We start from the raw sequence: 15,334 nt of genomic DNA, 5'->3' as shown, positions 1-15,334 counted from the left end.
CCAAAGGAGACCAGAGGCTCGTCTTGGTCCACCCCAGCAGAGGACTAGGCTCTTTGTTTGCCTGAGATGAGTTCTCCTTCCTGGCTGCTTCCCTAATCAATCTCTCTCAAAATATCTGCAGTGAATCATGGTTGTGGAAGTCATGCTTTTCACTTACAAAGCACTTCTGCTTTCATTACCCTATTTAAACGTCTCCCTGTCCTAGAAGGCATACAGAGTAGGGGCTTTTGTTCCAATGTTACAAATAAAGAAACTGAGGCCCAAAGAGGTTAAGTGAGCCTCCCAAGATTTTGCAGCATGCCAGCAATGGGATCAAAATTCAAGACCCATTCTTTTTGGCTCTTAAGCTGGGCCCTTTTTCATTACCCCAGCATTTTCTGAGCCCCTCCCTTTCACTGTTGATGTAAATCCGTCTTTGTGCACGGATTAGGCTAGGAAGGTGGCTACATGGCAAAGCTCATATGGTAAACACTGCTGGTCCCTGAAATAATCACTCTTGGTATTCTATAACTGATGAATTGGCATCCTGAAATCATGGGCCAAATTAATGACCAAAGTTTGTATCCCTATTATCACTGGGTTTTCCTGGGCACACAAAAATCGTATTATAAACTCTCCAACCACAAGCCCTACAATCTGTTTTGCTTCCTGCCCCACATGGGACGTTTGCACCTAACAAATTCCACCTATAGTAATAAGTAATTAACAAAGGCTCTTGCCCATGATTTCCCCTTGCTCCTGCCTCCTGACCAACCCTCCATGTGGCCCTGGGTGCCATGGTGTGCCCCCTTCTTCTAGGGAACTGTAAGTAACAACTCTTCTTTCTATGTTATTGGCCTCTTCATATCATCACTTGGTCGTATCTACCCTTTAGATCCCAGGTACATTTTAAAACAGTTCTCCCTGCAGTGGATTGCAGTGATGACCCCAATTCTTCACCCCTCTCTACATCCCCATCCTTTGCCATGTAATTTTGCAGTGCCCTCCAGCTGCGGGGGCAGGTGACTTGCTCTACCCACGACGTTGGGCTCAACCATGTCAACTGTTTTGGCCAATGGTGTATCAGCAGGGCCCATAAGCAAACACTTGAAATGGAATTGCACACTGGGTTTGTTCTTTTCACCTCTGCCATCGTCATGACGACACGTCTGGGCTAGCCTGCTGGAGGATTGAGAGCCCAGCTACCCCACCATCTCAGCCAAGGCCAGTCTAGATCAGCCAGCAGTCAGCCGACCCCCAAGCAGGTAAGCGATCCAGCTGAGACCAGAACAACTGCCTGGCCAATCTCAGTCGGTCACTGACCCCACAGGCTTGAGAGCTAAATAAATGCTTATTATTTTAAGTCACTAAGTTTTGGGGTGATTTGTTACACAGAATTATTATAGAGATAGATAACTAACGTACCCTTTTCAAGCATACTGAGAGAACCATGATTTTTTTGGGTGGCCACGTGCCAGCCCCAAGACGTGACTCGGGATGGGTGAAAGCCAATGAGTGGCAGTCCCATCCCTATCTGAATGTGTTTAGGGTGGTAGGTGCAGACCCAATGAGCTGTAGAGTGTGGTCTGTTGGAAGGTTACGAGGCAGATTTTCCTCCCAATAAGAGGCACGAATCACACCTCTTTCCTTACCGCTTCCTGGGGTATCATCATGTGAGGATGTGATGCTTGGAGCTGCAGCAACTTTATTTTGACTATGAGGGGGAAAGTCAAGAGAACTGCGGTGACACTGACCCAGCACCCTGACTCTGCTGAACTGCTAAACCAGCCCTGGAAAGGCCCATCTCCAGACTTCTTGTCAGTGAGATAACTAAGTGGCTACTGCTCCAGTCAATTTGAGTTGGGTTATCTGTTACTCACAGACAAAACAGCCTAATGGAAACAACCCTCAAAGCAAACGTAGTCAGTCTGCTATAAAGTGCTTCCCATTCCATGGGTTTGATGACCCACAAGCTGTCCTGTCCCTTTGAAATATCCTGATTCTGGAAGCATACTTCTTACTACTCACTATTCGTCATCAAATTTATACTATTGTTTGACTGAATCCAACCCTGAATCCCTAGTACTAAGTTCTTCTTGACCAAACCAGCTCCATCACTGACTCCCCTAAGTTTTAAGATATTTGTTGAATTGAATATCAAGTTGAATCAAACTATAATTAAATACTACAGGAAAGAGTGTGTTGGGCACTGGAAAGGGGGAAGAAATGAAGATGTTATTCCATCTTCTTTTGAGAACTTAATAGGGGAGTGAGTGCCCACCCAGAGGTCACTGGTCATCAGAGCTAAGAATCAAGTGATGTGTACATACAGTCAGAACTAGACATGCTTGGGAAGAGGAGGCTCCAGGCCTCAGCCTCCGCTCTGACCAGTCTCACTGGCATCCACCTTCATGCCACAGCATCTTTTCCTCTGCAAAGCCTCCCCCGCTACCCCCATCCAGCCTGGAGGCACCAGGACTGCTGGGCCGTGGTTTATGCCAGTGTCTGTTCTGACTACTCTGTGCCCGTGACACTCCTACAAATCTTCAATATTACCTGCTCACATCTAATTCTTTTCTTCCATTCTGGCCACCAGTTCTCTTCCAAGCAGCCCCTTTGTTCCTGCCTGGACCAACATGGCCACCTCTGCCTCAGTCTTCCGGCTCCAGGTTCTCCCTCCAACCCTCTGTACACTGCTGTCAGTGCCACCTTCTAAAACTCTGCTTTTATTATTCTGTTTCTTTGCTCAACAACACTCAGTGGTCCCCGGCTGCTTACAAGGTGAAGTCTGAACCCTGAAGCTAGACAGCAGAGACCTTGTCCACAGCCTCATACGTGCTGTTTATCTGATCTTTTCCTCCTCCCCTCCACACTGGGATCCTTTTCCCTGCCAGGCTGTGCTCTTGATGAGACCGCCATGCACAGTCCCACCTCCTCATCTTGCTCTCACTGTTCCCCCTCCTGTGATGCCTTCGTGACTCCTCTCCTTGTCCATCCATCCTCAAGGCCAGGCTCATGTCTCTCCTCCTCTGGTAAATCAGCCCAGACTAGCCAAGGCCACGGAGCTTCCTCTCTCCAGGTGCCTCTAGCTCTGACTGTATGTACATGTCACTTGGTTCTTAGCTCTGATGGCCTAGAAAGACCAGTGAGCTCTGGGTGTGCACTCACCCCACTTCAATATGACTAACTTCTCTAAAGAAGATGGAATAGCCACATCTTTATTTCTTCTTCCTTACCAGTGCCCAACACATCCTTTCCTGCCATATTTAATTATAGTTTATTTCCATTTTATTTTCAGTTCAATTCAATTCAATTCAACCAAACATTTAAACGTCTACATTGTACCAGGTGCTGTGCTAAACCCCGGAGGTACCAAAGACCCATGGTCTGGAAGCAGAAACTGGCTCAAAGATAGACAATCATTCACAGTGGTATGTTAAGACAGGCAGAACTACAGGGTTGCAGCAACACTGCCATGCCCTGGAGCTGGGCAGAAGTGGCTCTCAATAACTGGGGGCACTGAGTAGGGCTTGGGGTCTCTGCCGTCCAGTATCCACTGTCTGGTGCTTTGGGTATAGCAGGAACTCAAGACATGCTTGTCGAATCCTGAGTTAACTAAATCTCTGATCGTCTTTTCTGAGGGATTCTCTCCCCACTATCCCGACTCCCCATTAGGAGGTAATCAAGAGCTGACATTGAATCACAGGCAGCTGAGAGCTGGAGGGCTCTCTCCAAGCTGGCTGCTGTAGCTCTTGACTTGTCATGTGGGAAGAGCAGGGCCAGATGGGTTAAGTGACTCGCCAAGGTCACTCTCTTAAGAGGCAGGGCTAAGAAATATCTTGGGACTTGAGTCTTTGGAAAGAAAGAGGAGGAGAGGGAACAGCTCTGTGCTGCCCAGCTAGTAAGTGCAGAGCCTGCGTGTGTCACGTACTGTTTGGTTTGAGTCCAGAGTCTGCGCTCGTAGCCAGCACAGAGTTGGATGCGTTTGCTGCAGAGGAGAATGTGTGAATGGAGGGTGCTGGTAGGTGTGGGCGTGGCCGTGCGGGCGTGCGTGCAGATTGGAGCATGTTGCTGGGGTGGAGGCGGGAGTGTAGGGCAGGTGTGAAGTGGGCTGGGCTGGGTGAGTGTGGCTGTTGTGTACCGGGCTGCAGGGGAGTGCAGAGCGAGCATCAGTGACTAGATGAGGCTTGGGTGTAAGTGTGGACTTTTTCCCCAGGAGCAGCTGAGTTGAGCGAGCAGCAAAGATCCCGATCCTGGGGCTCTGCTACCCTCGTCTCCTGCCCTTGGCCCAGCCAGGCCTGGCTACCCACCTGTGCTGTCGTCATAGACCACGGTGGCCGACCGCCACTTGAGGTACTGGACCAGGTCGAGGATGGCATGGCTGAGAGAGGCATAGTCCGGGTACAGGTTCACATAGAAGGTGTCTTTGTTGTCCAGTGGGTGGTGCTTCCAGCGCAGCTGGATGTGGGGCACCTCCAGCGCGTTGCAGATGGACTGGACGGCATTGGTGCAGGAGCCCTGGGATGGCCCAAAGATCGCCACCACTCCCAGTGCCAGCTGGTCACAGGCTGCAACAGAAAGAGGGAGGGAGGGATGGTACAGGGGTCAGTGCTGTCTCATCAGGCACCTGGGCATTGGGGGCAGGGGAGCAGTGATCTTGAAAACCCCTCTGAGGTGGGCGACTGATAAGCTCTCTGAATCTCAGTTTCCTCATCTGGAAACTGGGGTTGTAATAGCCCCCACCTTAGAGAATCATAGGGAAGTTGAATGAGATTATGAGTATACACTGTTGGTGGGAATATAAGTTGGTGCAGCCACTATGGAGAACAGTATGGAGATTCCTTAAAAAGCTAAAAATAGACCTACCATACGACCCAGCAATCCCACTCCTGGGCATATATCCAGAGAAAACCAAAATTCAAAAAGAGTCATGTACCACAATGTTCACTGCAGCTCTGTTCACAATAGCCAGGACATGGAAGCAACCTAAGTGTCCATCGACAGATGAATGGATAAAGAAGATGTGGCATACACACACACACACACACACACACACACACACTATGGAATATTACTCAGCCATAAAAAATGAAATAATGCCATTTGCAGCAACATGGATGGACCTAGAGATTATCATACTAAGTGAAGTAAGCTAGACAGAGAAAGATGAATATCATATGATATTGCTTATATGTGAAATCTAAAAAAATGATACAAACGAACTTATTTACAAAACAGAAATAGACCCACAGACATAGAAAACAAACTTATGGTTGCCAAAGGGAAAGAGGGGGAGGGATAAATTAGGAGTTTGGGATTAACAGATATACTCTACTAATATAAAATAGATAACCAACAAGGACCTACTGCATAGCACAGGGAACTATACTCAATAGTTTATATGTATGTGTATATATACGTGTGTGAGTGTGTGTATAACAGAATCACTTTGCTCTACACCTGAATCTAACACAACTATACTTCAATTAAATAAAAAAGACACAGCATAGCACTCATGAAATAGAAATGACGATTACTTTTATGTTACCATCTCTGTGATTAGCATCACCAGCTCTGTACCTGGTCCTGTTCTGGAGGGAACGTTGAGAAACATATAGGAATGAAACACCTACCTGCTGGTGACTCTTAAACCTCCAGCCCCACCTGTTCCCTGGCATCCAACTTGTACATCTCACCTCTCACTCACCATCACTATTTGGATGTCTAATTTGCATCTCAGACCTAACGTGTCCAAAATGTCACCCCCTCTTCTCCTCCCAGCCTACCCCATCCCAGTAAACGGCAGCTCCACTGTCTCAGTGCCTTATGTCCCAAACCCTGGTTTTGTCTTGACTCCTTTCCTCTCATATCCCACATCTCAGCCCATCAGCAACTCCTGCTGCCTCTCCTTCAAAGCATATCAGAATCTGACCACTTCTCTCCACTCCCACCCCCGTCCAAGCCACCATCATCTTTTGCTTGCCTTACTGCAGAAGCCTCCTCACCAGTTCTGGCTTCCTCCGTAATCCTCCTGCCATCTTACCTTTCACCACCTAAGGTGGATGACATCACTCCTTTGCTCCAAGGGCTCCCGCTTCACTCAGTCTCGAAGCCAAAGTCCTTACAGTGATTAATGAGGCCCTACTTGTTGCAGCTCTTCCCCACCCTATCCCCGTCACCACTACCACTTTCTGGCTTCCTCTCACATCCTTCTCCCCTTCCTCACATCACTCAAGCCCCACTGGCTTCCACGATGCTCCTCAAACATGCTTAGCACACTCATGCCTCAGGGCCTTTGCACGTGCTGTCCCCTTTGGCTGGAATGCTCTTCCCTCAGGTATCCACATGACTCCTTCCTTCCCTTCCTCCAGGTCTCTGCATCTTTGTGTCTTATTAGAAACACATCACTACCCAACCTGTAATAGCAATCCCTGTCCAACCACACTCCTGAAAACCCACACCTGCTTTGTTTCTTTATCTATTAAATGACCAGTGAAGTCTTGTTCATTTGTTGACTTTCTCCTCCCACTAGAATGTGGTAAGCTCCAGAGAGGCAAGGGCTTGATCTGTGTTGTTTATTGCTGTTTCAACAGTGCTTAAGTCTGGTCTGAGTAGGTGGTGAGTGAATGGATGCTGAATCCCTGCCTTCAAACAGCTCACATTCCTGGGGGAGGCCCAAGGACTCAGGCAGGTCAGACTGCAGATGCTTCTGGGAAGGGCAAGCATCAGCGGGCACAGCAGAGCGTGAAATGAGCAGAAACGAGGGCAGCTGGGCCTCAAAGCGGGGCATAGGCTTACAGCGATTGTGTCTAAAAGATCCGTAAAGTGGGACCTCTCAGGGGCAGTCAGGGGCTCCCCAGGAGCCACTGCCCTTTCTCTGGCAACTGTCTCTAGTTTTCCTTTGGGCTCCACTGCCTTTCCCACTTCCAATCCCGGAGGGGTAATGCTAGGGACCCAGACCCCAGCCCACTGCTCGCTCACCGCCCCCAGGCCACAGACATTGGTTTGGAGGATGGTCATGTGACCAGCTGGAGCCAATGGGATGGCATGAGACCTCCCACTGAAAAGGGGGAACTTCCTGCTATAACTGGACCTGGGAGGAGGTAAGATGTGGAGGTGGAATAGCCCTCTGTGCTCACAGAAAAAGCACAGTGCTTGTCTGTGAATGGAGTCAGTGTGGGGGACAGAAGAGCTAAGAGAGAGAAGGAAATGTGAGACCCATGATCAAGTGGAACCCTGGCTTTGGTTACAATGGACCAATATAGTCTCTTTTTGCTTAAGCAAGTTAGGATTTGGCCTTCTGTCACTTGCAATCATCAGTGGAGCATCAGTACACCCACCAGCCTGTGGCCATGGGAATGACACCGTGTGCACACGTATGAACATATGATGCATGTAGGAGGAGGCAAGACATGGGCACACAGTGGATTCAGACACATCCTGGCTGCCTCAAGAGCCTCTGGGAATGACCTACTGGGCTCAGGCTCACCCCTAAGATTTGCAAGGCCCAGGGCCAAAGAACAGAGGTCCACATACCAAGTGGCTAAATATTTAAATGTTTTTAAGTCAAGCTAACAAACTGTTACATAAAACATGCGCTTTTCTCCTACCTTGGCAAATACGCCTTCCTAACAACCTGTAAAGTCAGGTGAGAACGGAGACTTCTCCTACTCATTGATGTGGGGAGACAAGGCACCAGCCTCTACACTGCCCCCTCCTCTTTGACCACTGGTTCCACCCTGAACCATAAAGGGCCTTGAACTTTCCATGCGGACACCCCACTTCTTATGTCCAAGCTCTGTCCACACTCCTTGCAAACAACTGTCTCTTGGTCACCCCTACATAGGGCCTAGGAGTGTGACCATGGGAGTGTGGTTCTCCCTCCAGAGGACAGGCCAGGGCAGAGGCTCGTGCAGGCCTAGAGATGGGCACAGAGCCAAGTGGGCAGGAAATTCAGGGTTCTAGATACTTGGAGCAAAGACTAGAAGGGCAGGGCACAGGCTCCTGGTGGGCAAGTCCCCTTGGTCTGACTGACCCCTTGTACTCAGAGGAGACATCAACCAGGGGAGGGTTAGGGAAGCCCCTCCAAAGCACAGGCCCTGGGAAAGAGCCCCTCTTGCCTGGGCTGAGGGATCCAAAGATACAGGGTGGTTTGAATCGGTCATAATGTATGGTCTTCAGGGTATTTTTCCTCGCCACTGACATCCACCTCTCCTCCCTTACTGCCTCCTAGGAATAGGAGATATTGTATAATTTAGTTATTTCTCCTGAAATTTGTACTTCCCCCAAGAACATCAGAGAATGCCACTTATGGTCTGGGTGAAAGAGCACTCTGGGGGGTAGGCTAGTTACTGCCAGGAGTCTGACGGAAGCACCTGGAACACGGGACAGCACAGCCATGTGTGGAAGGAAGCAGGCCCAGCACAGAGGGCATCTCCTGTGTGACCAGGATTCCTCATGGCCAATGCCAAGTGCAAGAGAGGACATACAATAGGGCACATGGTGCCTTCCTGGTGCTCCTAAAGTGATGGGACTGGAGATCAAGTCTGGGAAGCACTGTTTCGTCCCTGCTACTGTCACCCTAGAGTGAATAAACCTCGGGCAGCACTCTGTATGACTGTGTGTGACATAAACCCCAGAGATAATAAATGCTTCCAAAGTTGGAACTCTAGGTTTGTTGGTAAATGGTCCAATTTGGGGACAGTTCTCCTTTTCAGGACCTGTGCCCCAAGGAGGCCATGCCCTGACCTATACTCTCACTGCCCATCCACGTTGTTCTTCTGTTCTCTGGGTTTACTGAATGTCTCTCTGACCACTCGTCCCCTTATGAGCAGGTGCTCCCTGAGCATTTTGTAGCCATAGAGACTGGACACCAATACGGAAGAGATGACGATAGTGCGGGACAGCCATCCAGGCCTGGTCACTCCCTCTTGCCCAAACCTGAAGATGTAGGCACCCTGTGAAATCTGTAGGTGTCTCTCATGCTCTACCTCCTCTTTCTGTTTTGAACCTCCTAGCGGTCCTCTGATGTCCCTGGTTTCCAGTCTACTATCTACTGTCTCTACTCTTTTTCTTTTCCTTCTAGGACCTTCTGATTGATGACTTGGTTGAATAACTTCTGCGTCTCATTCCCTCCCACTACCCCCTCCAAGAACCTGTCTTTTGCATTTTCTGCTTTGATCCATACCCTGAAGCAGGCAGACAAATGCTGCCCTGCCACCTCCATCCTCACCCAGCCCAGCTGCTTAGGTCATGCCCGCTGCTCAGGCCCAAGGTCTGGGGATCCTGTTTGACCGAGAGTGGACCCACCACAAATTATGATGATGCAGAGGATTGTAAGAGGGATCTTGAAGGAGGTGATTTTGATTTTGACATCGATTGTGATGATGATGAAGGTAACTGTAATGATAGCTGTGACGGTCCTGACGGTGAAGACCATATTGCGAGGCTGTTGATGATCATGGTGATGGCACTGGTGAGGGTGGAAAGTGATGATGTTATAACAACAGTGGGATGGTGGTGAGGAGACTCATGATGATAAATATGTCAATGTCACGACAGTAATGGTGATGATGACGGTAGGAACGATGACGGTGATGTAAGTGCTGATGAGAAGGAGGTGATAACAATGTTGATGGTGATGACAGTAATGGTGGTGATGATGTTGGTGGTGATGAGAGGTGATGATGAAGATGCTGATGCTATGACAGTGATGGTGATGTTGGCAAGGATGTGAATGGGGTTGATAACAATTTTGGTGGTGTTGACAGGATTGGTCATGATGATGTTAATGTCATGACTGTAACAGGGATGAGGATAGCAGGAATGGTGGTGATGATGTGCTGGTATTGATGAGGTTGGTGATGATGAAGATGTTGCTGTCACTGCAGTGATTCTGATGATGATAGTAGGGGTGATGACAGTGGTGTTGATGTGAAGAGTGGAGGTGATACCATGGCTGACAGTGATAACAGTAACTGTGGTGACACTGCATTGGTTTTGATAGTGGTGACGACAGTGGGATATGATCATAAAGACCACACTAGGTTTCAATTCTCCCAGAGATGCAATGATTAGATCTCACTGCTGGGCGGCAGGAGGCATCAGTCCTGCCCTTCACCTACTTCTTCTCCATGGCCTCTCTCCACATCGCTTTTCCTATCCCTCCCATGTTCCTTCCACCCTCTGAGGAGCTTCCAGCCTGGAAGAACACCGCTGCCCCAAAGGGACCAGGGTAGGGTTAGAGCAGCAGCCGCCGTGGCAGCTTTATCTCCAGATGTTTCCAGGGCAGCAGCCAACTCTTGTTCTGGCAGCCCTGAGCACACACAGCGGTAATTACATTATTTGTGGCTTCAGTCTTGAATCCATTTTCTGGTCATTTTATAGTAACTCAGTGGTTCACAGTCATTGCAGGAGTCTACAGCCTGAATGCAGCTCCCCCCCCCCGTACCACCTTTGCATGGCAATTGTAGTTATAGCAAAAATTATCCCGATCAATTTGTGTCTTAAAAGGAATTGAGCAGCCCAGAGAATAAATGGAGGCAGAGGAGCCTGGGGTGGGCTGGGTCGATTCCAGCCCCACTCCGGTCAGGCTTGGAAGAAAACACAGACGTTCTCTGGGTTGTTGGCTCGGGCACAGCCTGGCAGTCACTGATCTTTTAATTTTCCACAAAACATTTAAAACTAAAGACAATAAGTGAAAGTCCCTGTTAATGGGGAAAGGCCTCCTGGGCCTCATGTGGAGGAAAGGACTAATTCAACCAGAGCTGGCAGGGCAGGTGGTGTCAGGCCTCTGCATGCCCTCAACCCACATGGCCCACGGTGGCTGGATCCAGCTGTGATGAGAACCTCTGCCTAGGGAAAATGAATCTCATTGGGTTAATTAGAATGAGGCCCAAGCTCACCCCTCTGGAAGAGTCCTAATGATGCTCCCGAGGAATACATTTTTAAAAACCAAAGATCAAAAGAAAAAATAAAGATCACAGAACACGGGGTTCCCCGAGGGATGGAGGGTCCCCAATGGGCAGCATAATCCAACAGCAGAAATGCCTCCAGGGTCGGACAGGGGTGCTTCTCACCACAGGAGGGGTCTGTCTTAGGTGTATTATCAAAAGGACATTAAGGGAGAGTGACAGTGGAGAGGAGCCACTTATATTTTTTTTATTGAGATATAATACAATTCAGTAAAGTGCATTAATTTTAAGCACAGAATTTTATGAATTTTTACATATAACTGAACTCATGTAACTACTACTTAGATCAAAACACAGCACATTTCCAACACCTAAGAAGGTTCTGTCTTCCCCTTTCCAGTTCATATCCCTCTTCCAGAGGTGATCACTGTTCATTCACTCAAAAATACGTCTGTGAGCCTCATCTGTGATGGTGTGTGTAGCAAGAGCTGGTTCTGTTTTTATTGCTGATTCAATTCCATTGTATAACTGTACCCCCCACCTATCCATTCTTCTGCTGACGGACCTTTCATTTATTTCCAACTTTTGGCTATTGTCAAGAAAGTGGCTAGGAACAACCTTCCAGACATACATTTCACTTTAGTAGATACTTCCAAACAGTTCTCCTGAGAAGTTGAACCAGTTTTCATTCCCACCAGCATTGTGTAGAAAAAATAAACCTCACCTCCTACCTCCCACCCGACCCAGAAAATCAATCTGAGATAGATGATAGAGTTAACTATGAAAGATAAAACAATAGAGCTTCCAGAAGAGAACGTAAGAGAATATCTTCATGACCTTAGGATAGACAAAAACAGAACACAAAAGGCAATAGTCATCATGGAAAATATTGATAAATTGGACTCCTTTAAATGAAAAAGTTTGCTCCTCAAAAGATACTACCAAGAGAGTGAAAAGGCATGCTCATCTGTAACAGATATATGCAATATGTATATCCAGCAAAGGACACATAGCCAGAATATATAAAAGACTCACACAAATCAATATGAAAATGACAAGCGACTCAATTTTCAAAAGTGGTTGAAAGCCTCCAAAAGGCCCTCCAAGAAAGGGAAGCTCCAAATGATCTCTCAGTATCTGAAAAGATGCTCAATATCTCTGGTCATCAGGGAAATACAAAATAAAACCACAGTGAGACATCCACCACATAAACCACCGAAAATAAAACAGACTTTACCACGAGTTAGCAACGATGTGGAGCAGCTACCACCGTCTTGCATTACCGCGGGGAGTGCCAACTGGTACAGCAACTTTGGAAAACTGTTAGGCTGAACATATGCACATTGGATGACCTCACATTTCCACTCCTGGGTATGTATCCAACGAAAAACGTGCGCGTTTGTGCGCCAAAAGACATCGATGAGAATGTTCATAGCAGAACGACTCTGTGGCCTTAAATGGAAACAACTCAAATGCTCAACAGTAAATTTGATTTTTTAAAACGGTGGTCTGTTCATATAATGGAACACTACACGACAATGAAGAACAAGAGACTACTGTTACATGCAACAATATAGATGAATCTCACAGATCTACTGTAGGGTGAAAGAAGCAAGACTCAGAAAGTACACATTGGTATTCTACTCGTGTAAAGTTCCAAAACAGGCAAAACTGGTATATGGTACCAGCAGTCAGAACCATGATTCTACAGTACGGTGGTGAGGAGGCAAAGGGACGTGCAATCTAGCGGAAAACATGGACGATAATCACATAATTATACCCACACGCCCACACCCACACCCACACCACCAGGGGTCGGGGTGTGAAGAAAAGGTCCAGGGTGTTATAAGATGGAAGCAGGGAGACCTGACCTTGTCCAGAGACTTGCGGAGGGCTCCCCTGAGGACCAGAAGGCTGAGAGGAGGAGTTCTTTAGACAAAGAGGTGGGATGGGGAAAGGGAATTATAAGCAGAGGGAACAGCATGTGCAAAAGCCCTGAGGTGGGAGGAAGCATGGCACCTGAGGATGGCAGGGATGGCTAGAACCCAGAGACTGAGGGAGCCAGTGGCACAGATGTGGCTGGAGGGTCACGTCAGTGCTGGACTAGGTAGGCCCTCCAACAAACAAGGCAGGTGACCTGCTGTAGGATGGGGAGGGGCTGTGGCTTTGGTCACTTGGACCCATCTGGCTGGACTTCCGGAGCTGAGTGTTTCCGTCTCGGGTCTCCTCAGCCACCGCCACGCAACTCCACACAGTGTGGGATTGTGAGCCCCTGCTGGAGGAAGTGCCTCAGCGGCTCTGAAGCCCTGTCCCGGGCTCACCGCCGGGAAAGGTCCCTGTGCTGAGTGGCACGTGCACCGCTCAAGAGTCATCTATTCCTTTAGTGAATTTTAGACAAAAGGGACAGAAGACACAACCCAGCCCTTAGCGGGCTGGTGTCCATGCGGGCCTCTCTGTTCCGTCTCCGGGCATTTGTTCTGTATCTTGACCTTTTCAGTGAGCAGTGAGTTTTGATTGAGGTCAGTCATTTTCTAGCTGGACAAGGCTGGGCAGAGGGTGCCAGCATGGACTCTCAGCAGGGAGATGGAGCCCTGACCACACGGTGCTGGCCGCAGTGCATGTTGGCAAAGAGCTAGGAGGATGTGGGCAGGGAGGAGTGCACGTCAGCACGGGGAGAGGAGGGATGGAGTGGTGGGCGAAGGACCACTCTGCAAGGCTAACAGGGTGGGGTGCCTCTAGTTTCTGTGCAGCTTGGCCCTGAGGCAGCGGCCTCTAAAATGTCAGTGACAGCTGTGTTCAATGCCAGGAAACCCTTGACCTTCAGCACACCAGGCAAGGAGAAGCAGGGCGGGCGAGGCAGGGACCAGCAGTGCGAGAGCGCCTGAAGGTGTGAGGCCCCTGACCTGATGGCTCAGGGAGTGGAGAGCAAGGCAGCCAATGTAATAAGAACAAGGCCAATGGTACTTCATATGTGCCAGGCACTGTCCTAAGCACTTCACAGAGGTGTGCCTATTCTGTAGACGAAAAAAAAGCTGAGGCACTGGGTGTTTTGTGCAAGGTCACACAACTAATATCAGAATGGACAGGGTGCAGCTCCAGGATGTCTGGCTCCAAGCCCGTGCTACTCTGCCTTTCTATACTGAGGTGTTTACCCACAATGGGGTTTTGGGAAACAGAGATGGCAGCAGGCAGCACCTTGGCAGGTCTGTACCTGAGAGCCCAGGACACCTTGATTAGCCACTGGGAACCCCTTAGAAAGACCAGGGGGATCTTGTGGATGGGCCTGTCTCCCCGAGATGCATGGATAATGCTGTCATCTCAGCTGACAAGGATTCTGGGCAATGATGCTCAGCCCCTCATGCCCCATTCTCACACTACTCATTCATTGATTCATTCAATGGTCATTTCATTGAACCCTTAATATAGACCCATCTTTTAGGTGCCAGGGCTATATCAGTTAAGAAGAAGGAGCCTTCCTCTCAGCTGTGTTGGCGAGGAGGAGAAAGACATTAAATACACACAATTATTTAATTACAAATTGTGATAAGGGCCTTGAAGAAGAGAAGCAAGGGGCTACGATAGCATACGATAGGAAGGATGACCCTGGGAATAAGATTCCTTAGGTCTGAGGGGTTTTTTAATAGAGTTCCATGGAACTCTAGGGTTCTATGGAAGTTATTTCCAGAGTTATCTAAGACTTTAAGTTAAATTCCAATTACACATATATATGAATGATATTTTTAAAGACAGCAAAAAAAGAGCATACTGGTATACTCAAACGTGCTATATGCCACATTGGAACCTGCCAGCTCATTCAGGTGTCGACAAGTTACCTTGTTTTTTTAGTGAGGATCTTAGAATAAAGTTCTTCAGTCCTTTCTGTGCAGTCATTGGAGTTTATTGTAAATGTGTCATTAATGCGAAAGAACACAGCCCAATATTTTATTTTTGATTTCTTAAAATTCAGGTATGGGGAAAACTATGATTGGATTTACTACAATTATTTTTGTGAATTATGGTTTTCTTGTTATTATGCAGCCAAAAAAAAAAATATGGAAACGTACTGAATGCTGAGGCCAATGTCAGACTTCAAGTGTCATCCACAGCTGGGGTCAAACTGTTGTACCCATAGCAGCAGCTGTTTTTGTTTTTAGTAAGTCTTTTTATGGCAAGTAAGTGTTGCACATTTGAACTTCTACATAATCTGTTTTATATATATTTTAAATACTGATATACTGGGCAGGATTTCAATGAAAGAAAAACTAAGTTTGAAAGTGCTGGCTTTGGTTCAGAGGCTTTGGAGACCTGGGCTGGCCTCCTTACCCATCTCAGGAGCCCACCTCTCATCCCCCACCCCTTCCCAAGGCCCCCTCATTCCCTCATGGCCTTTGCCTGTGGCCTGGAAACTCCTGATGGACCAACTGCCGCCCCTGAGAGATGAC

At 48.1% G+C, this 15,334-nt stretch overlaps 1 protein-coding gene across 5 annotated transcripts in view; it reads right to left on the bottom strand.

The window, feature by feature from the left end:
- GRIK3 (glutamate ionotropic receptor kainate type subunit 3) overlaps positions 1-15,334 on the bottom strand; it is a 243,945-nt gene that overhangs the window by 80,057 nt on the left and 148,554 nt on the right. For all 5 annotated transcript variants that reach the window (XM_060307754.1, XM_070045534.1, XM_030869066.3 and 2 more), the window contains exon 3: positions 4,290-4,547. In XM_060307754.1, coding sequence (XP_060163737.1) covers positions 4,290-4,547 — 258 coding nt within the window. The remainder of the gene's footprint in view (positions 1-4,289; positions 4,548-15,334) is intronic.

This window comes from Globicephala melas, chromosome 1 (genome assembly GCF_963455315.2).
Source record: "Globicephala melas chromosome 1, mGloMel1.2, whole genome shotgun sequence".
Classification (NCBI taxonomy): domain Eukaryota; kingdom Metazoa; phylum Chordata; class Mammalia; order Artiodactyla; family Delphinidae; genus Globicephala; species Globicephala melas.
The sequence above is the reverse complement of the archived record's forward strand: the minus strand, read 5'-3'. Positions and strand labels throughout refer to the sequence as shown.